Source organism: Heterocephalus glaber, unplaced genomic scaffold (genome assembly GCF_053883595.1).
Source record: "Heterocephalus glaber isolate CG9 unplaced genomic scaffold, H.glaber_assembly_v1.0 deba00001724, whole genome shotgun sequence".
Lineage (NCBI taxonomy): Eukaryota > Metazoa > Chordata > Mammalia > Rodentia > Bathyergidae > Heterocephalus > Heterocephalus glaber.
In genome coordinates this window covers 907,241-932,417 of record NW_028258435.1, presented here as the reverse complement: position 1 = coordinate 932,417, position 25,177 = coordinate 907,241, and the positions used below count along the sequence as shown (strand labels likewise).

Here is a 25,177-nt window from a genome sequence, read left to right as displayed (position 1 = left end):
CGTTTTACCAATGAGAGGAGGACAGTCAGGGGAGTGAGAAAGAAAGAGGAATTCCTCAACCAGGAGTCTGGCGCCCCATCCGGCTCAGAGAAGAGCAGTCAATCAGGGAAAGGAGTGGGAATGACCAGAAAAGACTGCTGCAGCATTACAGGTCTTCAGCGTGACTACACACGCGAGTACGGAATGAAGAAGCCAATACAGGAATCAGAATGGGCGGGTTCTTCTCTCCAAATCTGTGCCGAGGTTTCTATACCCACCCAGTAATCCACTAAATCTGAGTGCAAATGGTTGCTCACCTGTGAGCGGGATGGTAAACTGCAGTGTTGATTCCATGAGGATAATGGCTACTGAAGTTGAACCTGTGACTCTCTTGGTAGCTCTGGTTTGTTCCAACACTAAATTTAACAAAGGTAAATAACAAATAAATATCATTAAACTACAACGAATTATCATTACATACCCAATAAAATGTCTATAATGTAGAAGACAGGTAACAGCAAATATGGAAGATACAAAACAACCAGAACTCTGACATACTACAGTGGGAATGTAACTGATAGATACAGTCCTGTTGGTAAAAAGTCTGGTGGTTTCTAATAAAAATTAAACTATATCTACCCTATGATTCGGCAATGCCACTGAAAGAGAAACATCTAGGAGGAATAAAAAACGTATATTCATAAATACTTACACAAGAATGGTCATAGTAGCTATATAGCAGCAGCCCTGACTAGAAACTTGGAAGTCTACCAACATAGAGATGGATAAACAAACCACGAGATGCTCATGCATCTACATACAGACACCTGTATACCTGTCTGTAGTACTCACGAACCGAACTACTAACCACCAGCAAAACAAGAATAAACTACTGAGCTACTGGATGCATCTCAAATATTATGCTGGAGAAAGACTTAGACCAAAGAGTCCACATATAGGGTTTCATTAATGTGAATTACTAGTAGGCAAAATTCACCTGTGATTTGAAAACAAGTTTTTAAACAGTAGTCGTTCTGGGGGTGGGTGTGGAAAGAGATTTGCTAGGAAGGAGATGAGGGGACTCCCTAGCCTGATAGTAACATCCAGAGTCTCCACAGGCATTTGAATTGCACAAATATATACACCGGTTATAACTCACAACTGGTACAACTAAGACTTGTGCATTGCTCAGGATATAAATTTTACTTGAAAGAAACTAATCAAATACTGAACCCTAATTAATGATTTGCGTGCTAAATCTAAGCGCTGACATCTGCAGCTTACTCTGAAATGTATTAAAACACAAGATGACAGAAAGATGAACAGATGGCAAAAACGTGGTAGGTGAGCCTAGTAAAATCCGAATTACAGAATCCGAATGGAAATACTTAGGTGTTCACTATGCAATTCTTTCAACTTTCTGATAATATTTGCAATTTTCCATAATAACATGCCAGGAGGACACAAAGCAGTATCAACATCTGATGTGAAACTAGCGAAACGACGTCATACCGATTTGGCTTCCCAAAGTGCCTTTTACCTTACGAGGTAACTTCTGAGTTCTCCGCGGTAATTGGTGACCAAGAGTTCTGCCGACCACTGTGCACTGGCTTTGTATTCTAAAAATATCAACCCAGCGATGGCACAGCTCAAATCGCCCACAAAACTAGATGCCTGCAGGAGAGAGGGAAACTGCATTACTGAGGAGCTGCTACCAAAAGGTAACGTGTGCGTAACTACAGGGCATCTGATGCCCTGGCTTTGACATCCCCAGCTAGACCAGTCTTCCCAACTCTGTTTTTTTAATCACCTGTACCCTTTCATTTACTCAAGCAACACTGCAATAAATAACTTTGAATGACAAGTTCAGGGAGAGGGGTAGAGAAGTGCATTTCTGTTCAAATCCTACATCCAGTGCAAAAAAAGACTGAAAACCCCACCATTCAGCCTTAGAGAACTCTAAGAGTGGCTTTCAAATGTTCAAGTCCACTGCCAGCAATGGCCTAAGCCAAAAAGTCTCCAGTCACTTCCAGGTGCCTCATCAACAGCTTAAAGGAAAGTCTTCAACCGTCCCTGTCAAGCTTTCTCCATCACCTAAGTTACCTGACGACACCACTAAAGCTCTGAAGGCCTGAGCACCTGGGGAAGCACAGCTGACAAAGTCTGCCACCCCTGAGCGCGATCAGGACCGGCCACTACAGAATATACCTGAGCACAAGGGTCCTTTTCAGCTGAAGACAACTGAGAATCGACAGACACAAGAAATGTCTCTGCCTTCCCTTTATCTGCTTTATTATTATATAAAAGCAAAGCACAAACGTCGCTGCATGACAGTGGCCCTTGGGGCCAGGAAGAGGAGGCAGGGAGTCACACAAAAATCAGCCTGCCTGCTCCAAGAGCTCTGATTAATCCATATTTCCCATCAGTTTCCTTCTCATACTTTGTCGCTTGCTAACAACCCAGACCCTGTCTTGTCCCCAGCTCACTTGGGATTCACTTGAACCGCCAAGGAAGAGGCGCCAAGCCGTGGACTGGATGTGATGTCTTTCTGCACACACGTGGCGCCCGCCATAGAAGGGTCTACACCACAGTGGCTGCGCACCAGCATCAGCCTCAGTTACATCTGTGATTTACACCGGGACACGGGAGGCATGCCTGTGCCGGAACGCTGTGTACTAGGACTTTACGTTCCCAGAAGTCACTCCCCACACACAGCCTGGGGCACAGTGCAGCCACCCTGGACTTCATTTTTCCCTGCACCCTGCCAGAAGCCTGGGTGACCTTTCTTCAGCCAGTCCTCCATCACTGAGAGCCCTGCACTAAGCCCAAGTCTAACTGCTTCCTGCATCTTCACATTTCTATGAAGCTCTGTCCTTGCAAAAAAATACTAACATCAATAAAAACTATGTGCCTTTTTTCTGGCTCATCTGTCCCTTGTCGGGTAATTTGCAGGCTGCCAGCTACTAAATTTAAGAGGCAGGGGAAAAGTTTTCCTCCTCAACCCTCCAAACAACGCCTTGTGGTCTAGCACGAGCCAATGAACACTTGACACAGGCCTAGGACAACCACGCACCGAACTTCAAAGACTTGGCGCCAGAACAACAAGGTAAGATATATTATTAATAGCACTTTGTAAATGATAGTATTTTACATATATTGGATGAAATATAACTTTAAATAAATTTCACCTGTTTCTTACTATAGCTACCAGAAGATTCTAAGTTATGCCTGATGACATATTTAGCTCACATTATATCCCCCTGGACAGCACTGGTCCTGAGAACAGTCGTCGGAACTCCACTCTGAGACGGGGACAAAGGGTGGGTGCTCTCCCAGACCCCGACTCAGGACTGTGCCCCTCAAGAGCTGTCCTTCCTCCTCCTCCTCACACTCCCCACCTCCCAGCCTCCCAGCCAGGAGGATCACCAAGACCAGGTGCCCTCCCCACTGCAGCTCCAACAGCAGACTGCAGGAGAAAACAAACTTGCTGTGGACCCTCACACGGGGACGAGGACGGACTCCCAGTCCTGTCACCTGTCACTCACTACAAGTTCGTGTTACTCTGAGCCGTCAGGGAAAAGCTGCTCTTGCCGAAAGTGATTCTCCACCAGGCCTACCGGCCCTCAGTTGGTAACTAAAAGCCCGACAAAGCTGCGTATGCATCCTCACCTTCATGTGGGATCTGTCACCCCTATCATCTTAAAACTTTGCTCAGCTCTGTGTATTAGCATGTGAGTCATTTATTGAGGACATGTCTGTCTGAACACCGGCAGCACGGGATGGGTCAGTCTGAGACTTCAGTGAACATCTCATCCCCTTCAAGCCTGTGGACAGCCACAGGGATGTGGTGGCACACCCCCGTTATCCCAGCACTCGGGAAGCTGAGGCAGGATGATAGAGGCCAGCCTGAGTGATACTGCGAGACCCTGTCTCAAAAAAACAAAACACAAAAGGCTGAGGACCTGAAGATAACAGATTTGCAGGGACGCTCACCTACGAGTGGGCCCCTCCAAGCCTCCAGTCATCACCCTAAACCTGCCGTGACCTTGGGTTCTGGCAGCGCTTCAGGAAACTGAGGTTGCCAAGAGAAACCGTCGTCTCAGGGAGCCCTGACTGCCCGTGGGACACGAGGTCTTATCCGGATCCACCTTGCACAACTGAAACTCGGAAAATGACCGGCCAGACCCCAGCCCAGCCCAGGAACCCACAGAAACTGGGCTCCTTCCTTTGCACGAGCCAGTCTGATCTTCTACCATCAGAGAAGACCTCAAGACCCTTTCCCACAATGCCGTTCTGTGATGAGACGTCACAGCCTGGTGGGGCCCGGCAGAGGCCCCCAGCTCCTCCTCAGAAATGTCTGGTAACCATGGGACTTCTGTAACCTGAGCCCACTTTTTCCAGGTTTTTCCACTCATTTTCATTTTCTGAAAAAAAAAACCATTCTCTGCATTATTGGCTCTCGGCTCTACACTTCCTAGAACACACTCAAAAGCTGACAAACACCATTCGTGCCCAGGAACTATGCAGATCAATTAAACAGAGACTCTGGGGACCCCGGACAATCCAGTAATGTGTGTGGGTCTTGGTTTTGGTTTCTTTCCTCTGTGAAGCTCCCAGGAGACTCTGAGACACAGCCAGAGTTAGAACCACTGTTCTGCCCACCATTGTCTTATTCACGGGAGGGAGGACAGAAACTAAGTAGCACATGATTCCTAGAAGGGATACTAAGGAACTGGGCTGTCATGGGAAAGTCACTGTGCTCCCCTCAATCTGTTTCCTGAACTATAAAATGGGGATGCCTAACCCACTCACAGGCCTGCTGGGAATATTAAATGAGAATACATACACCATCATTAATAAAGTGTGAAGCAGTACACAAATGCAGGTTATTACAACCATTCTTTTTTTCTACTTTTTCTTTCAATTTCTATTCCACCAAAGTAATAAACTCGAACTCCTAGGAGTTGTTCCTGCTACTAAAGTTGCATGGATGGAACTTTACAGCAACATTCTGTGCCATGACAAAAACTACAAGATGTCCTAAATTAATTAAAAGAGCCAGAGGATGGAGGAGTGTGGGAGAGATAAGGGATGTCATTTGGTGAATGGGCACAGGCAAAAACAACCAGAAGACTGTTCACATTGAAATCCTGACTCCGATCCCAGCAGGCCTGGTTTCTGGACTGCCAGCCCCAACCTCCAGAAGCAAGCACTCCTCCTGTGGAATGCCTTCCTGTCCCACACCTTCCCGGCTCCCATTATGCTACTCTTCCTCCCCAGAGCCAACACAGGCAAAAGGCGAACGGTGCTCTCCTTCCCTGAAGTTCCTAAGGTCCTCAGCTCTAGGGCAGCATTTTCTGTCGGCTGCTGGCCCTGCCCTGGAAGTCACAGGAACCTGTCCCAGGACTCGCCCTTTATTTTTCTGGCTGCCCTCTGAAATGGCTCGATACACCCTTCCGTTCCAGACTTGTCTCCTCCCAAGGATTTGGTTTAAAGACCTCCATTTGGTATTTACTCACTGCCAGATGGTTCACATGTGCACAATGCATTACAGAATACAAAGAATAAATACTACACAGGCACAGACCTCCGGCGAGACTCTGAGTGTGTCAATTTCATAGTTTATTATTCTGATTTCTATTAGTCTTTTCCCTCTTCATATTCATTCACTGGAGCATCTATACAAAGACGGCCCCACCCACCCCACCCCACCCAAAAACGTTGTCAGCCTGCAGCAGGTGCGTACCGGGGCAATGACGAAGAGCTCGCTTCCCATGAGGTCAAACACCCGCACGGTGCCTGTACTCTCTGCGTAGGCCAGCAGCGTGCAATCGTAGCTCCACGCCACCCGCCTCCACTGGGGCTTGGGGTCTTTTGGAACTAGAAGGAAAAGAAAAGAGGTGCCTTTAGCAGTGATGTTATGAAAACCATTAGCACTTTTAGAACTCCAATTAAAGTAGGTATACTGCACCACTGCCCAGACCTCTCGAATGCTTCATGCAGTAGGAAAGCAAGAGGTCCAAACGCACTGTGCTAACACAGTAAGAGACACGGAGAGGGAGAGGCTGTACAGGCAGATGAATCTAGACCGGTTCTCAGTCAATCACACAATCCTAATACCCGCATTATCCTAATAATGCACTTCCCGGATTTTTTTCTATTCTAAATTTTTCAGTATAACAACAGAAAGGCTGCTAACTATTAGAGAAGAAAAAAGAGGCCTGAGAAACTCTAAACTGTGTTAGGTTTGAAGGTTTTTCTGCTTTATTTTGTTTTCTTTGCTCCCATTTCCTGTTATATGAACCCCAGATAGGTAGGACAAGTGTCCTCTTTTAACCAATTCTTTAATTTACACATTCACCAGGTGTTTTTATCACATCTTGTGGATCACACATCTACAGAAATTTCTGTCAAATAAAAACATGATGCTGTGCCTCACCCACCATATTTGCAGGATAATAAAAATGGAATGATACTGGGATAAGACAGACACAGAAAATGATGGGACAGAGTAAAGAGCCCGCACATCAACAGCCAGCTCATTCTGAACACGGGCGCTAAGAGGAAGCGTTGCAGAAAGGACAGCCTTTCTGGTAAATGGTGCTGGAAAAACTGGGTATCCACAAGCAAAGGAAGGAAGCTGGACCCTGCATCTCACCAGTTACAAATGTTAACTCGAGGTAGAGTGAAGACTTAAATGTGACACTTAATACAATGAAGCCACTAGAAGAAAACATGAGGCCCGGGCATGGTGGCACACACCTGTAATCCTAGCATTGGAGAGGTAGAGGCAGGACGGTGGCTGCAAGTTCGAGGCCTGCCTGGACACTCTGAACTGCAGTGAGACCCTGTCTCCGAAAAGAAAAGAAAAGAAAAGAAAAGAAAAGAAAAGAAAAGAAAAGAAAAGAAAAGATGGAGAAAGCATTTCAGGACCTTGGACAAGGCACGTGTTGGGGGGTGGTCAGGACAATGAAAATAAGGGAAACCAATGCAAACAGACAAATGAGATTACATCAAACTAAAAAGCTTCTGCACAGCAAAGAAAACAATAACCAACAGAAAAAGAAAACCTACACTATGAGAGAAAATATTTACAAACTGTGTGTCTGACAAAGGGTTAATACTTAGAATCTATATAAGGAAGTCCAAAAATCCAAGAAGAAACAATTCAGTTAAAAAATGGCCAACAGATTTAAATACACGTTTCTCACATGAAGGCATACAATTGGGAAGAGGGAAAATGCTCAATATCGGCAATCATCAGGGGACGCTACTTGGACTCCAGTGAGTCATCCTCTTACCCAAGAATTACGGGTAAGAATGGCTAAGAGCAAAAAGGCAAAAAATGTGACAAATGTGACGGGGACATAAAGAGAAGGGCCCCCTGCACACTGCTGCTGGAAACAAACAGCAGTACAGTCATATGGAGACAGTATGGAGGCTATTTAAAAATTAAAACTAGAACTACAAGCGCTCCAGCAATCCCACTCCCCACCACTCGGCAAACACACACGTCTGTGCCTTCCACACACACGGCCACCTCTGCCTGGACTGTGCCTCTCCGATCCCACTGCTCCTGCTAGGCCTGGTGTAACTGCTACCCCATCCTTCCCTGACACCCTTCAAAGCTGACTGCTCTCTACTACCCACCCTTAATTATGGCTGCAGACACATTTTTGGTCATGTTTGTCACACTGTATTATGTTGTGCACATAACTATTTGGCCAACGAGACTCTGAAGGGCCTTCAGTCAGGGACAAGGTCTTACTCAACACTGCCACCCCAGGACCAGGAACACAGCGTGAGTCATACGTTCCCTAATGAGGGAAGCTTCTGTCTCTCAGAAATCTATATAACAGGGCACAGTGATGCAAAGGGTTTGCCATCCCTCAAGAACCAGAGACAAATACAAATTGTATGACAGAGGTCTTCCCTCTACCTAAAACGGTGCTGTGAACAATTCATACTTCCTTTGCCTTCTGTAACAAATATTCTGTATACAAGGAAGGAATACCTGACATCAATAAGTTTCTGCATCTTGACTATCATTAGGTAAAAAGCAATTTTAAATAAGCGCTGGGTGTGGCGGCACATGCCTCTCATCCCAGCACTCAGGAGGCTGAGGCAGGAAGATGGCTGCAAATTCAAGGCCAGCCCATGCTACATGAAGAGTTCAAGGCCAGCTTGAACTACATAGTGAGACCTTGCCTCAAACAAACAAAAACAAAAGTATACTTTAAAGATCCAAGAGAGGCCCTTGAACATGGAAAGGCTAAATAGTTTTATTAAACCCTAATAATATACTGCATACACTCTGTAAAAGCTATTTTGCTTTTGCTTTTTGTCACAGGGCCTCACTATGTAGTTCTGGCTGGCCTTGAATTCACTACATATCCCAGGCTGGCCTGGGACTCATGGTGATCCTCCTGCCTCAGCCTCCTGAGCACTGGAATTACAAGTGTGCACCAACACACCAGGCAACAAAGTTTTTGGCATTTTTTTGGTTTTTTTCTTCTCTTTAGTGGGGGTAAAATGAAAAGAAAACCAGTCTCCTGTCTTTAGACAGCTAAAAAGAAAAATCAGACTTGGAAGGAAACAGACACAAAATGATAAACAACACAGGAGTAAAACACCTGCGTGTGCAGATGCTACATAAAAACCAGCAAGAGGACAGCTTTGCCCTGAAAAACATTCATGTGCTAAGTGAACTCCACAAACGCGCTTCCACTGTCATCGTTTCTCCTGGGTAACAGATTTCCCACTTATCTCATTTTGCTGGGATGAATGGATTGGTGCCATTTCTCCCGCGGAGAGGGTCTGTTTGCACTACTACTTACTGTAGTTACAAACGGCAGCCCCACTACACTCAGCACGCGTCTTCACCAGGGAAGACAGGTCTCCATTACCAGACACCTGAAAATAAAGCCTTCATCACTGGATCTTCCACTCACCTGCGTGGTTTAGGAAAAGAATGAGCAGTACAGAGCCTACAAAGTGGAGGCCCCCAGAGCTGTCTGAGAAGTATTCCAGCACTGATAGTAAAAGTGACTCCAAGGTGACAGCTGCCACTGCGGGGACACTGCCCAGCACCCCGCTGCGCCCAGCTGCAGCCCGGGACCCGAGCCGAACCTCGCGGGGTGCTCCCCTGGGAGAGCCACTCCGACCTCTGTCTACACTGTCTCTGCTCCCACTGCTCTCCAACCGTCTGATGAGTTCACTTCCCTCACAGCTCTGAGCCCCTGCAGTGGTTACACAGCTCTTCCGTCTTTTTACTGCTTGCATTATTCACCTAGAAATTCCACAATGGGGCCGGGGATTTAGCTCAGTGGTGCCACGCCTGCCTCGAAAGTGCAAGGTCCTGAGTGAGATCCCTAGCACTGAGGCAGACAGAGCTGCCAAACATAACTTGGAATGGATAATTACTGTACAATACTGGTTAATGAACTCTGTGCTAAAACCCTGTTTGAAACTTGTTTGAAACTTGTCCCTGTTTGAAAACTCTGGGTGGGCTTCCCCCTCTTGTGGGGCAGCCTATTCCTGGAGAGATTAGAAACCAGCCTTGAAATTTGTATATGTAAGCCCCCAACCTTGAAACCATGGAAAATTGCCTAATGCTGCTTTGCCATGTCCTTGCTACATTCTGTATAATCGCAACTCAAGCGACCCTGTAGGCTAGAATAAGGTATAAAAAGGAAAAATTGTCTTAACTCGAGGTCAGCCAACAAGGACTCACTTCCTGAGGCTGGCCACTGCCTGGCAATAAACTTCTTTTTGTTTTACCCAACTCTCCTGTCTCTGAAAGATCATTTTGACTCCCTCTGCCACAACAGTACCACAGAAAAAGAAATTCCACAGTGTCAGGAACTGTCTCTATCTCGTTCCTAATTTTTCTCTCAGTACCAGGGACGACATCTGGGAGCGCTCCACCAGTAAGCTACATCCCCAGCCTTTTTGACTTTTTGAAACAGGGTCTTGCCAGGTTGGCTAAACTAGCTTGAACTTGCAACCTTCCTGCCTCAGCCTCCCAAGTAGCTGGGATGCCAGGTGTTCATCACGGCACCCAGCTTGGTCCTGACTTCTGCCAGCACTGCCTGATACTCTGGTGGTAAACAGCGAGCACCCACATAAGAAAGGAGCGGACTTCCAGCCCATGCCACTTCCACACACCAGGAATGGACATGCTTGAGGCTGAGGCAGGAGGATCACAAGTTCAAGGCCAACATGGACAACTGGACCCTTTTATTTTATTCTCAAAATAAAAAGGGCTGGGGATGGAGCTCAGCATGAGGCCCCTTTGTACCATGAGAAAAAATAAATAAAAAATAAAAGAAATGGAAATGGCATGAATTTGAAAATGGGAAGCACTGGGTTCTATTCTCAGTGCTGCCGAAAACAGGTGTGTGACTCTGCGACCACTGAGTGCCGCTTTCCCACGTCCCTCCCACAAGTCCTTCAGTTCCAAGTCAGTACCGGGGAGCAGGGGCAGAGGACAGAACAGCACGCAAGGGAGCGAGATGTTTAAATAACAGTGTCGCTAAAAGACACAAGGAAGGTGTTGAGATTCTACAGTAATAAAAGCCCTAGCATGACAACAAACCCTCGATTTATAGAGAAAAAGAGCAATATAGCAGGGGGAGGGAAGCGGAGGGAAGGAAGGAGGAAGGAAGGTAAGCAATTCTGCAAAAAGACAAACTTAAGACAAATCAACTGGGTAAAATGTTTGTGGTGCATATGATAATGGTTATTGCTTTATAGGTACTACAATACAGAGTAGTACTATACACTACTACTATACAGAGATACTACAAACTAATAATAAAGAGTCAGGTAACCTAAAAGGAATATGGGAGGAAGCATGTAACAATTCACAAAATACAGAAACATTAGCCACTGAACATATGCTCTGCTTAGTACCTAAAGACAGGCAAATTCAAAATTCGATACGTTTTCCTTGCCTGTGAGCACATGAATGCACAACAGACAGGAAAGAGCTGGTGCTAACACTAGAGGAAAGAAGTGCCCTCCATCACACTTTTTTCAAGGTTGTACTAATACAACTTTTTTAGAAGACCATGACAGTAGCTATTGCACTCGAAATACACCCACCTACAAACAAGGGGCTTTTCTAGCACTGTTAAGAGAAGCGAAAGAAAACAAGCCACTGTAAACTGCCTAAATTTCTATCCACGCTTACAATGGAAGGGATGCCACATTCACCACCAAACTCCTCCTGATTAAGACACAACCTGGGGCAGACATTCCCAGCACAGAGATGGGGGGTGGGGGTCTGATGCTGCATATGTGGGATGCTGTGTGATTGCTGCAGAGGAGGAGCCAAACCATGAGGGCACCGGGCTACGGAAAGTTCTTATGAAGAATTCAAATCGTGAGAATCACTCTGTATTCACTCTGTATTCTTTCCACTATATTATCTGAACTTGTGATATGCATTGTTTTTATTAAGAAGGAAAAAAGAGGGCCAGGGATTTAGCTCAGTGGTTCTGCCGCCTGCCTCGCAAGTGCAAGGACCCAAGTTCGATCCCCGGTACCAAAAAAAAAGGAAAAAAGAATAGTTTCATATTGGATTTCCCATCACATATGTGTGTGTGTAAATACAAGTATGTGTGTGTAAAGGAGCACAAGCCTGTGCTCACTCGGAGGGGAAGGAAATAAGTGAGGTCACCCAAGGTCACCCGCACCTCAGGCCTCGGCAGGGAGAGACTGGCTTGGAGCTGCAAGGCTGCCAGGATTCCCAGGCAGCTTTCCAGAGAGAAGGAAGGGAGGTAGAAAAGAGCTTCAAATATCTGCACAGAGAAAAAAACGCCTGCAGAGAGGAACCCTATGGACACACTGAGAGATGCTGCACAGTGAGAGGGGCTCAGCAAAGGGAGAACACCCGGGAGCCTGGAGATCTGGAAATCTCCGAGTCCACCCAGTCCTGACTTCTATCCACTCGACCAACACTCGGAGCCTTCTCGGAGATCCTGGACTAAACTAATTGCACAGGTTGTCCCAAAGCACACCTCCAATGCTTCAAACAAGCCTTCGCAAATTAATCTGAGCCTCAGAAGTATCAGCCCTTCTCCAGAATACTCTCAGTCCTCTAGAAAGGAAGATGCCATGTTCTGGACCCTCGGTAATGGAGCAACCGTGACACTGTCAGATGGTCTACAGCTGCCAGGGCAAAGCAAACAGCAAGCAGGCCCTCACACTGATGAGCCCTGGAGTTGCACCAGGAGGAGAAACTTTTCCATAGACTGTATTTACACTGCGTGAGAATGCTGTGTGGTGAGGGAGAGGTGTCCAGTCCAGATCTGACCGGGCAGAGGTAACATCTTGATTTCCAAGGGACATTTAATCTTGCTGTTTTACTGGCTTTCTAAGCTATCATTTCCACTTAAACACCTCCCATCATGTCACCATACTACTTCAAATCGAGTAGTAAAAGCTCATCAATTTTCAAAATAAAATAATCTTAAAAGTAAAACTGCTAGGGCTGGGGATTTAGTTCAGTGGTTCCGCCACCTGTCTCACAAGCAGAAGGTCCCAAGTTGGATCCCCAGTACAAAAACAAAAAAGTAAAACTGCTAGATATATGAAGCAGCATATGACTCATAACCGTGCTAAAATTATATCCTACAAACATACCTTAAAATGATACACTTTGAAGAATATGCAAAGATTTGCAAACAGCTACCTAAAGGTATTCAAGAAGGAAAACATGAACATGATAAGTAAATGGAGGATTTTAACAAAACGTGATAGAAACTAAAAATTTATCGAGCAAATTTTTAAAATGGAAAAGATAGTATTTGAAATAAAAAAATTCATTAGATAGCCTTAAAAGCAAATTAAACACTGCAAAAGAAAATTGTGGAAGCTTCTTTAAAACAGAGCAACAGAAACTATCGAAACTAAAAAATGGAGGGGAAACACCTGAAAAGTAACAGGAGATGGGCAACCTGGGGGTGATCACACCCACCAGCACAGGCGTCACAGGAGTAGCAAGAAAAGCAGCTGCGTCAGGAAGCCTGACTGGAATGTCAAGTAACAGACTCTGCAAAGCTGATGACATTTACACATTTACCTCAAAGTTAGCCACAGTGAACCTAAAACAGAAAATACTAGGGGCCACTGAAGGACATGGTGATGAAGTTTCTGAAAACTAATAATAAAGAGACCATCCTAGAAGTGGAGAGGAATAAAAAGACACTTTACATACAGGGAAACAACAGTAAAGCAATCCACTCTAACTTCTCGTCCAACACAAAATAATCAATGACCTCTTTAGAGAACAAAAAGGAACAAAAATCAGATCAATAATTCTGTATCAGAAAGCACATGTCATAAAAACAAACATAAAAAATTTGAGATAAACATTGAAAAATAGCCACATAATAAATGTTACATAAATTCTTCAAGCTGAAGGAAAACTCTATCAAATGAAAACTCAGGTTTACACACACACACACACACACACACACACACACACACACACACAAAGAAATGGGAAATGGAGTTAAATAAAAAACAGGATTTTCCTGGTTTTTTAAAATCTTAAAAAATGCCTTAACAAAAATACCATGGTACCTGAAAGTTTAAAGCAAAAATAACAATATATCACATAGGCTTAACTTCTGCACAAATGATAACAAATCTATAAAGGAGTAGGACAGAATGGATGCATACTGTGTAATAATTTTTAAATTTACACGGCAGAGCTTAGAGCAAACGCTAGAATACAATGTAAATCAGTACAGCTAACAACACAACAATGGAGATAAAATGGAATAATAAAAATATTCAGTTTTTTTAAAAAGCAAGAAAAGAAATAAAAGGAAACAGAAGAGATGGGACAAATAGAAAAATAATAAGAGGATACAATTCAATCTATCCATACCAATAACTACATTAATTATAAATATTCTAAATAGTTTAGTTAAGTGATAGAAATTGTTAGATTGGGAAAAAACCAAGATCCAACTATCCATTTTCTACCAAAAATGTACATTAAATACAAATACAGAAATTAAATGTAAAAGGAGAATAAAGATACACTATGCAAACACTAATCACGATGAAGGTGAAGTGGTTATATTAACATTACACAAAACAGCTGCCAGCACAGGAGTACCATCAGAGAAAGAGACATACATTTCATCACAATAAGGGGCTGTTTTATCAAGAAAACAAGAGGGTGAGTATCCGATCCTCTATGTGTATAAATCTAAAGCCCCAAATTCCTAAATCTATAAAGCCTGACAGAACTAAAGGGTACAATGAAGCTGGGCATGGTGGGGCACAGCGGCAATCCCAGCACTCGGGAGGCTGAGGCAGGAGGATCTAAAGTTCAGCCCAGCCTGGGCAATTTAGAAACTTAGCAAAACCCTATCTCAAAATAAAAAATAAAAGGCTGGGGATGTACCTCAGGACCAACATCCTGGGTTCAACCCCGAATTATGTAAAAAGGGGGCATGGCGGATAAATACACAACTGTAATTGGATGTTTCAACTTTTCTTTCTCAGGAATTCATAACAACTGGAGAAAATCCCTAAGGATATGAAAATCTGAATACTATATTAGAAAGGGTTTATAAAACAAAAGAGAAAAGTTGTAGTCAGTTATCGAATCTCCCATCTGGAAAAATGGAAGCAAATCAAATCCAACATCCAGAAGGAAAGGAATAATAAAGGCAAAACTCGGGGAAAAAAGCAATAAAAAAATCTATAAAATTCAAAGTTTAATTATTGGAGAATATTGATGAATCGACAGAATTCAAGAGCAAAGAGGAAAAACATAAGATACACGTATCAGAGAAAACAGAATGTCATGATCAGAGCTTACAGAAAATGAAGGGTATCACAGAACATCAGACACAACTCGAAGCCAATAAGCTGTACAGCTTAGAGAAAAATTCCACGAGAAAGGAAATCCGGTAAATCTTAGATATCTACTCTGAAAATGTAAGCACGAAAAACCTACTTACAAAGGAAACACTAAGTTTCTCTGGTGAATCCCATCAAACAGTTAAGGAAGACAGACTTCCGATGCTACTCAAGCCACAAGCTCTTTGGGAAAATGCAGAAGACATAGGAATGTCTGCGAGCTCCTATCTTGAGGCCGGCACTGTTCCGACGCCAATCCAGGAAGCTGTTACAAGAGAATGGCCCAGTGCAGCCCCACACGAGCTCCAAGCTGGGCACCTCACTCTGTCTGTGCACTGGCCACGCCCACAGGCCCCTTTTGAACGACGGTGGCATCTGGAGGGCCCTGTCCTAACGCCCAGGGTGTCACCATGTCACCAGGAGAAAAAACCAAAACAGGTGGCTGGAACGTCCTCCTTGAGCTTCTCCCTAAAGGAAGTTAACCTATCCGTAAGCAAAGGGCGCAGATTTCAAACCTTCACCTTCACAGAACCTATCTATAGCAACACGTATGGCAGGAAAACATCTGAAAGGACAGACAATAAATGTGAATGGTACGCATCTCTTTATGATGTGCTTATTTTTATTTAGACTCTGGCTGATTAGTTTCTACTCAGAAAGCGGATTAGACTTTCAGTATGAAAAAATTATTTTCTCTAAAAATACAAAAAGGGGGAAATGGTTATCATGTAATCTGAGGCTCCTGAATCGCTGTGCTCTGATGCTTCATCTCAAAGGCTGGGTATTTCAGCTAGTCCATGTTTCCTGATCTTTCCCATGTCCGACTACGGAGAAAACCAGGCTTGCATGGCACTGCCCAGAAGTGAGGCTGTGCAGATCAGAGGACTCGGGGTCACTGCGCGTCCCATCACAGCGCGCTGGATGCCCCTGAGCTCCTACGCGGCCACGCTTCTGAGCACAACCACCCTCACTGACTCTGCTTTACGGGGCCTCAAAAGCAGAAATCTGAGAAAAATCTCCTCACTAACACAGAACAGCTCTACTAAAAAGTCAAATTCCATGTGCTGTTTTTTAGGCCACTATTCAAGACGCAAAGAGAGGACTGAATTACTCTGAATGGCTCAGCAAACAGTGCCAAAACGAGTTGCGATCCACATTGAAAACATCCTTGAATGGCCTACTTTTATAAAACAATCATTGAAAACTGTCAAAGTGGAACCAAATAGCTCCTATTTCAGTTTGCCGATGCTGCGATATGGAGTTTCAGAAACGCATTAACAGCAGTCTGGCTGCTTTTCTCCAGGCACACACATGAAATATCACTTGGCACGGGGGAGGTTTTCTCATAAAGATGAGTCCGATAATAAGCAAATGATCATTACCTCGCATTATACGGAATGGAAAAAAGCCATCAATGCAGCATTAGGCCATAAATTCACACATTCAGAAGGCAACAAAATAAAACATCCATTCTGATGGCATTACCTCATCTCTGCAGCCGCACGGAGTGCACACAGTAAAAAAAAAACGCTAATAAATGTCCTCATCCGTAAAAGATGGAGAACAGTCAGCTTCCGATTCTCACATCAACTGGCCGACACTGGCTCTGAGCCCTGTGCGTCTGGTCAAGGCTCAGCCGCCCCAGCATGAGGCCCAGGCTGGGATCCACACAAGTCAGGGCCCGCATCACCCTCCGGGGCCTCTGATCCTCGAACATAACTCAGGCCAGGTCTGGCACACTCTGGCAGGCGTGGTGACGCAAACCATAGGAGGTAAACTGAGAAAATGCCAGAGCCCCAAGCTGTAGATACTGATGCCTCAGCACTGCCTTGCCTTTATGCCATCATCAAAAGACAATGCAGGAGGAAGGAGCGGAAAGAGTTAAGATGTGTACTGTGCACGCACTGACGCCCCATGAGGAACGTGATCACTGTGCACTGCACACATGGACTCATAAAACTTAAAAACTACTATACAAACAGGGCTTCTTAAGCACCTGTATTGTTCCAATGCCAGTCTGTATACACGAGTAACAGCCTGAACACCGTAACAATTATTCATAAGTGTATGTGTAAACAGATGCATATGCACACATTACATACCATACATACATGCATACTCCCATGAATTTCTAAAATTAACCAACAGGAATAGGCAAACAGACTTTCTTCATATGTTCATTGATGGAAATAACCTGATTAGCACACATGTACCACAGCCTTCTCGATAGGGTCAAGGCACCAGGAATGGTTCTTAAAAGCTGAGTCAGAGAGAAGCTTTCCTTCAGAAGATTTACAGCCTAACTGCTGATTTGCAAACCCACAATGAGAAATGAAAGAAAGCCACCTTGAGTAGGTGTGCGATGCAGGCACACACAGCGCCAATGGAACACGGAGATCTCCAAGTGTGGGGAAGAGGGCAGGAGGAGAGGCTGCCCTGCCCCAACATACACGGGCCTGACGCACGCCCTGAGAAGCCGCAAGGGGGGCTTCTGAAAAGCACGATGGCACTGGAAAACCGCGTGGGCTTTGCACTAGAACACAGCACACAGCGGGGAAATCTCACAGACCCTGAGGGCTGAGAAAGGCCCTGTGTGCTGAGTCAGAGGAAGGCCCACACTGCACAGTCAACAGCAAGCCAGTGGAGATCTGAGGCAGAATCACAGCACCAGGAACAATAACACCATCCTCACATGATGACATTAACCACCACCTACGCACTCACTGTATCGGGTATGTGAAGTTTTACACACATTTCCTCATATACTTTCTCACGACCCACTCTCTAAAATTATGTCCATATTACAAATAATAAAAGAGAGACTAGGACAATGTAGTAGTCAGCTTCCCGCCACTGTGACCCAGTAACTGAGCCTCGTGGATCCCGGACCCAGCCTGTGGTCGCTGGCCCTGTGGCTCTGGGCCTGTGGTATGGGGACGTCATGGCAGGCAGCACACAGAGGTCTGAGGGGTGAAGTCGCTCTCCTCACGGCAGCCAGAAAGCAGAGAGAGAAGAGGGAAGAGGCCAGGCCCCACCCCCTTTGAAGGGGCTCCCCAGCAACCCAGCTTCCTCCCTCCAGCCTCACTCCTCAAGTTCTGCTGCTCCTGAAAGCAGCACAAGCTACCAGTGCACCTTTGGGAGCCCCGAGGATCCAAATCTCACAAATGGGAACTTGGCCAGAGTTATGCATCAAGGACCCAGCAGAGTCAGAGGAGGGAAAGCTGGAAGAACCCTCATTTAAAGTGATCAGTTTGGGACTGGGGTGTGGGTGTGCTGCACCAGCTGCTCAGCATGCGCAGACCCTGGGTTTGGACCCTGCCCCCACACACATACACACACACCCCAACCTGGCAAGGAGTGTAAAGTGGGGATGAATGACAGGCACACACAAGAAAACCTCATCAGCAGACACTGTGGTGAGAAACTGGGTAAAACATGCTGAGCCTGAACTCGGGATGCCAGGGCTGCGGAGTGGGCATGGAGCAGGAAGCCCATGCACAGATGGAGGATCAGGAACACCAAGCGGACCTCTGCCCCACTGTACACTCAGTGCAAGTACAGTGAGCCAGGTATGCTCTCTCCCATAGCTGCACCACAAGCTCTTCCACCGAGGAGCTACATCCTGTTCCCCACTGTATTTATGGGGCCTAGAACAGGGCCTGGCATGCCATGACTGCCTAACAAGTACTCATCAAAGAGAGACGGAAAAAGGAAGAAAATGTCTCACTTTCTGGCTTGACGACCTACAGACAAAGGTTCTAGGACATCTGGGTGCCAGAGCAGGAGTAGATTATGAAAGGTGGGGCACATTTCTGTAAATATGTAGAAGCGCTGCGTCTGCTATGAAGTTACGATACATGCTAGGCATAAAGAAAGCTCCTTGAGGACTTCGTGATGCTCTATCTTCACTGCAGGTAAAACTGCACAAGACTAACGACTCTGGCATACTACAGAATTAATATCCCCATTCACAGAGCTACTCAAAGAACTGTCGAAGTACTTGATCTTTTGGGCTGGGGTGGTAATTCTTCGGGACAGCACTAGGTGAGTGCTAGCATCCGAGAGGCCGGAGCCTTGGGCCCAGCACCACCCACACACAATCCCAGGGTGCCTTGTACTGTCCTGATCCATCGAGTTGGCTGCGAAGACAAAGCTGAGAAGGAAACTGGCCCTAAGCCACTAACAGTGCATTAGACGGGAAGAGGGGTCCTCTGCATCCCCCTGCTGCAGCTTGCAAAATCGCTGGTACCCCCACCCTGTCCTCTTTCACTGCCAAATATTTATTTTATCCTAACACCGCTTTAAGCTGAAATACATAGGCTATTTTCTTTGATTAAATGAGAAGATACACATAAAGGACTCCGCATGGTGCCTGCACACAGGAAGAGCACTATGTCATCATCGCAGTGCCTGCGATAGCACCAATCTGACTCCTACTGTGGCCACGCTATTAACCAGCACAAGGGCAGACGCAGGAACTGCTGATCTGCAACTGAAACTGAGGTAACAAGTCTGTTTACCTAATAGAGTCCTCCAAATTATTTCCTCCCCTGAGTTTCTGTTATAGTTTGGATCTAAAATGTCCCCCAAGATTCCTGGAATCAGAGATGGGGCTTTTGAAAGGTAAATGAATCAGGAAAGGCCTAAGTGCATCGGTGGATTAATCCCTAGATTCATAATTCAAGGGCAGCATTCAAAGGACGGGCAGAGCTGAAGGGAGGAGATCACGGGAGTGCGACCTAGGGGACTGTCTTGTTCCCAGCCCCTTACTACATGCTTCAGAGAGGCTCACCCTTTTCACTCACAATCACACTGCAAGCACCCTGAAAGATGGTTCATACACATACAAGGTGTGATCAAAAATTACAAAGAAAAAAATATCACGATTGAATAAAACATTTTTCAACGTAGCACACTAAAGGACACATTGCCATTAATCTCCCTCCAAATCCTCCCCTTAGTTCCAACACACTCATCCCACCATCCTTGCCACTTTCTCCAGCAGCTCTGCAGTCCTCTTTCCTGAGGGTTTTTACAAGGAGTGGTCAGAGATACGGTGACTGCTGCTGCCGAGCACCATCCACTGGAAAGCTAGCTCGGAAAAACCCCACGGCTGTGTCCTCATCCACCTTAGTCACCAGATCTGGCACTGTGTGACTTCCGGCTCTTCCCAAAAGTCATAATGAAATGACTCCATGAAAGGGAGACGTTTTGATCCATTTAGGACACCGAAGCACCCAGGACAGCGCAGCTAAAGACCCTCAGGAAAGAGGACTCCAGAGCTGCTGCAGGAAGTGGCGAGGACAGTGGGACGAGTGTGTGTGAAGCAAGGGGGAGGATTTTGAGAGGGACTGATGACAATGCACCCTTTACTGTAAGCATTCACTATGTTTTCATCATGCTTCATATTACACACTCAAATAAACTTTTGCTAAATAGATCAAAGAACTTGACTTACAACTAAATATGTTTATACTAAAACCAAAATAAAAGACTGTAGATACTTACAAATATTTTATCCCCAAACTGGCTTAGACATTTTAAAAAGTTTAAATTTCAAATCCACCCAAAATGCAAAATATTCAAGGAATTAAGAAAAATCAGTTACAATTTTTAAAACTTTCAATAAACAGCCATATTAATCCTTAACAAATATTTATTTAAAATTTATTCTAATTTAATAAAGATTATAAAGTAATATAGATTTGAAATTTTCTTTCTAAAAATATTTTGGAAACTCTTACCTTGACATTTCCCAATAATAGACGTAAAATCATCTTTTGCAGACCTAAAAAATATATGCAAAATTAAGACAACAGTGTCACACTAACAACTATTGTGTGAGTCCATAAGGCATGGCAGTACAGGCCCATAACCCCACCCCTCTGGGAGGCTGAGGCTGAAGGATTGCAAGTTCCAGGTCAGCCTGGCAAATGTGGCAAGATCTGTCTCAAAATTTAAAAAAAAATATAAAGGGGCTGGGGATGCAGCTCAGTACAAGCCCCTGGGTTCAATCCTGGGCACCACAAAAAAAGGGGAAAAAAGACACTGCACATACTATAGATTATGCAGCTTTTTGATGCCACACTAAACACTCTAAACCATTTCATCTCTCTCAGAGGTGGCTCAGTGCCTCAAATGAGACTCTCAGTAGGGACAGCCTTTCCCTCCAGCCTTCTTACTAGAAACGGGCGAGGCCAGGGTGTGACCACACAGGACAGCTGAGCGTAGCAGGGCTTCAACACTACAGCAACGCCTGACCCTGGCCCAGAGCTTCTAAATCGAGGGATCCAGGCTGGAAAACCTTCCCTGTCGCTGTGCAGACAGAACCACAAGTCTGACTCAGTGTGGTCACAAACGGAAAAGGTCTCAGTCTATCAGATCAAATGACCTGAACAGGTGAGCATATTTAAATGAGTTATTTAAAATCTGTGAACCTGAAATACATACCGAAGTAGTAAATGAAAACGGGTAAACCTTCTAGAAAATAACTAACAATTTCCAAAACCTTAATGTCTATGGCAATAGACCTACCAGTTCCACTTCTATAACGTTATCCCCAGAAAATAATTACAGATATACACAGATATCAAGGAAATTAATGCAGTCTCATATATAAAAGAGAAAAATACACCTGACATAAGAAGATTAACTAAATTTTGCTATGTGCCTGCAATGAAATATTGTGTGATTACTACATGTGACACAGAAGCCTGTTGACAATATATTAATTTTCAAAGATTACCCAGAGGATTCAAATCAAAGGATATGCATCAAATTTATAAATTATAGAAGTAATTCACATGTTGGTGACAAATACAATACGCAGAATATATAGTAGTAGTATTCCATTAAAATACATAAATATACACGCACATGCAGATGTGGTTCAAAGAACACACACCAAAATACTAATAGTACACAACTCTATATAGTAGAACAATAGGCAATTTGTAGTTACTTACTTCTTTCTACTTACCTGCACTTTCTAATATTTATAAAATGACTAAACATTACTTTTAAAACAAATTTTAAAGATTCTTAATATTTAGTGATTTTTAAAATATTATTTATTATGACTAAAGACAATTATAAATATGGGAATAAATTTCTTCAACACATTGGTTGGCTCAGCCCCCAAGTACGACAGGACAGAAAAGCCATCTGTCATGCTGTGTGGTCTCATCTTCCGCTCTGTTCAGCTGCTGTGCTAGAGACTGAATCCAGGCCCTTCACACTGGGCTACACTCCCAGCCCTTTTTATTCTGAAACAGGGTCTTGCTAAATGGCCCAGGCTGGGCTCAAACTTGCAATCCTCCAGCCTCAGTCTCTCAGGGTGCACCACCACCCCTGGCTTCTTCTACTTTTGTATCTTGAAGCATGATCTTGCTAAATTGCCCCAGCTGGCCCTGAACTTGAGATCCTCTTGCATCAGCCTCTCAAGTGGCTGAGATCACCAGCGTGTACCACCACACTCAGCAAGGACATGGTCTCTGACGTGAAGCTGGCCTGCTCCCAGCTCTATCTGTATAATCTGGACAAAAGATTCAGCCTAAGTTTCACTTTCCTTTAAATAAGGGGCGGGGGGGGGGGGGTAATAGTGACCTCACAGCTCAGAGAAAGGATGAGGTGAGAAACTAGACCTTAAGAAAGTTCATTATTTTCTTCCTTAATATAACCACCAAAAAATTGTTGCTATTTTTGCTGGGGAGAAGAGGGAGGAAGACACACATCTGGCTTTGTCAAACTGTCACAGAACTTATTCAGGGACAGGAGCCAGGCACGGTGGCACAGGCCTGTCATCCCAGCACACAGGAGGCTGAGGCGGGAGGATGGCCATGAGATCGAGGCCAGTTTGGGCTACAGAGAGAATTCAAGTCCAGCCTGAAATATACAGTGAGACCCTATCTCAAAAAAAAACAAAATGCAGAGACAAGCAATATCCATAGCATTTACTTTTGGAATCTCCCTTCTTTGCTGATTATTCCTCATCTTTGCTGAAAAACACTTCCTCTAGCTTACTGTAACATCAGTGTGGATGTCACATTCATCTGACAAAAGCGACTACACTGTGGGGTGTCTGCAGCCCCTCTCAGCATCTGCTTCCCTTACTCCATTTGCACCCCATTTAGTCAGTAAATGTAAACACTAATTGTTTGTGTTCATGGGAATGTGACATGCTGGGGGAAAAGCAGCTCCTGCTCCATGAAGCACAGCAGTACCAGGGCTGCAGACCGCACAGCCCCTCACTAGCTCCTGGTAATCAGCGGGGCTGGATCTGTGCATGGGAAACAGAAAGGGGAGCACAGGCGGCACAACATGAACGAAATGCCGGATTTTCGTGGAAAGAGTGCAAACACCCAAGTTAGAAGGGCTGAGCTCAAACCCTCAGACAGGCCACTGAACCATGCAGTGCTTGCTTGTGCATCTCAAGAGAGGGAAAGAGCAAAACCTACACGCTCACTGCACTGCTGCCAGGGCGGAAGGGACAGTGCACACTGCTGCCCAGCACTGTCTCAGCACTGAGGAAAACAACAGAGAGCTGTGTCAGTTACGGGACTTAAAGGACTGTTCTCAACCCATCTGTGGGAAAAGGCAGCATCCACACATGAGCCCCCCGCCCTTTTTTTTTTGGTACCAGGGATCGAACTTGGGACCTTATGCTTTCGAGGCAGGAAGCAGAACCACTGAGCTAAATCCCTGGCCCAACATGAGCCTTTTTACTACGCATTTTCAAGCTTTCGCAAAGGACTCTTTCATCGAATTTTCATTAGCCAATTCCATGAAACTCTTGGTCAAATTTTCCATCCCAAATCTAAACATCAATCTCCGCCTCCAAAGGCATAACCCACCTCTGACACCTAAAATATCTCCACCAGTCTTCTCCGGTGTCCTTTTTCTAAGTTAGTTGCTATTTCTTTCATAACTGATGTATTTTAAAAAATAAAATACATGGAAAGCACAACTTAGAGAAGTCTTGCTTTCGTATTTTAATTTTTTTGGTACTAGGGATTGAACCCAGGGCCTCACTTCTGGCCTTTTTTTCTTGTTGTTGGTACTGGGGATTGAACCCTGGCCCTTCTCGCTAAGCTACATCCCCAGCCCACCCCTCTTCTCTTTGAGCCAGGGTCTCACTGAGTCACTAAGTTGCTTGAACTTGCAATCTTCCAGCCTTGCCAGGTCTCCCGAGTACGTGATAGTCCTGAGCGTCTCGGTCGGACAGCATGCTGGGCATGACCGTGACCTCCTACACACCTGGGTCTGATCTACAGCCCTGTCCCAGCAGAGCAAAGCTGCCTCACTCTTTCCTGCTCCTTCCCGAGCATGGCTAGCTCACGTAGTAACTGGTCAAACAGGAGTGACTTCCGAAGCTCCAGAGGAGCCTTATTGACTGAGAAAGTGGTTTATGCAGGAGACCACAGAGATCTGGGGAAGGAGAAATATGAGACAACTCAAGAAAGCATCACCCTTTAGCTGGTGTTTGACACTACACAAAAGTCGTGATTCTGTAGTCCAATCATTTTAAATATGCTGCCTTTGAAGACAGGGCTGGGGATGCAGCTCAGTGGTTCCACCGCCTGCCTCTCAAGCACAAGGTCCAGAGTTCGATCCCCGGTACCGAAAAAAAAAAAAAGATTAAAAACTTAGTTCCTTTCCATCAGGTAGAGGTTTTCTCATAGAAACCCTCACAGGAGAACAATATTAGCGGTTACCTGATCTCCACACACTGATCCTGAACAGCAGCCAGAAGCTTCCCGTTGCTGTCACAGGGAAGAAAGAATGGAAACAAACCCATTGTGAATATTTACATTGTAAACCCCAAACCAAAAGCAACTCATTTCATATCTTCAATATGGATTAAATTATTTTAAAAAGTTAAAATAATTTTTAAATTTTGTGGCTTTAGCTATCCATCTTTTTTCAAAGGATTAAACATTTCTTTACATGTTATTGTTGGACATTATGTTGACATATGGTTTGTTTCATACTTACTTATGCTTCATTATCAACATTGCTTACAAACAGCATCTGACTTTTTCACTGAGGGAAGACATGGTATATGAAATCGTTTTGTTTATTAATCATAGGATAAAAAATCTCGTTGCCTAAGGAAACTGTCATTTCTTGTCTTTGGCCTTCAGTAGCTGAAGCTATGAATTAGGGACTGACAGGATGGGTTCGGCAGGCAGACCTTCCGAGTTCATGTTCCGCCCTGCTTTTTACTAGCTGCTAATTATCCATCTTTCAACCTTATAATTAGATGCTTATATAGGCAAAAAAGCACAAAAATTACTCAGTATAGCTTGAATAA

The 25,177-nt window shown here is 44.8% G+C and overlaps 1 protein-coding gene across 3 annotated transcripts in view; it reads right to left on the bottom strand.

Annotated features, from left to right (window-relative positions):
• Positions 1-24,626, bottom strand: part of Nbas (NBAS subunit of NRZ tethering complex) — a gene marked incomplete at its 5' end in the record, with an annotated part of 266,027 nt that extends 241,401 nt beyond the window's left edge. For all 3 annotated transcript variants that reach the window (XM_087199614.1, XM_087199615.1, XM_087199616.1), the window contains 5 exon segments: positions 297-395; positions 1,520-1,653; positions 5,726-5,859; positions 20,610-20,653; positions 24,579-24,626. In XM_087199614.1, the coding sequence (XP_087055740.1) occupies positions 297-395; positions 1,520-1,653; positions 5,726-5,859; positions 20,610-20,653; positions 24,579-24,626 (459 nt within the window).
• Between the last annotated feature and the right edge of the window lie 551 nt (positions 24,627-25,177).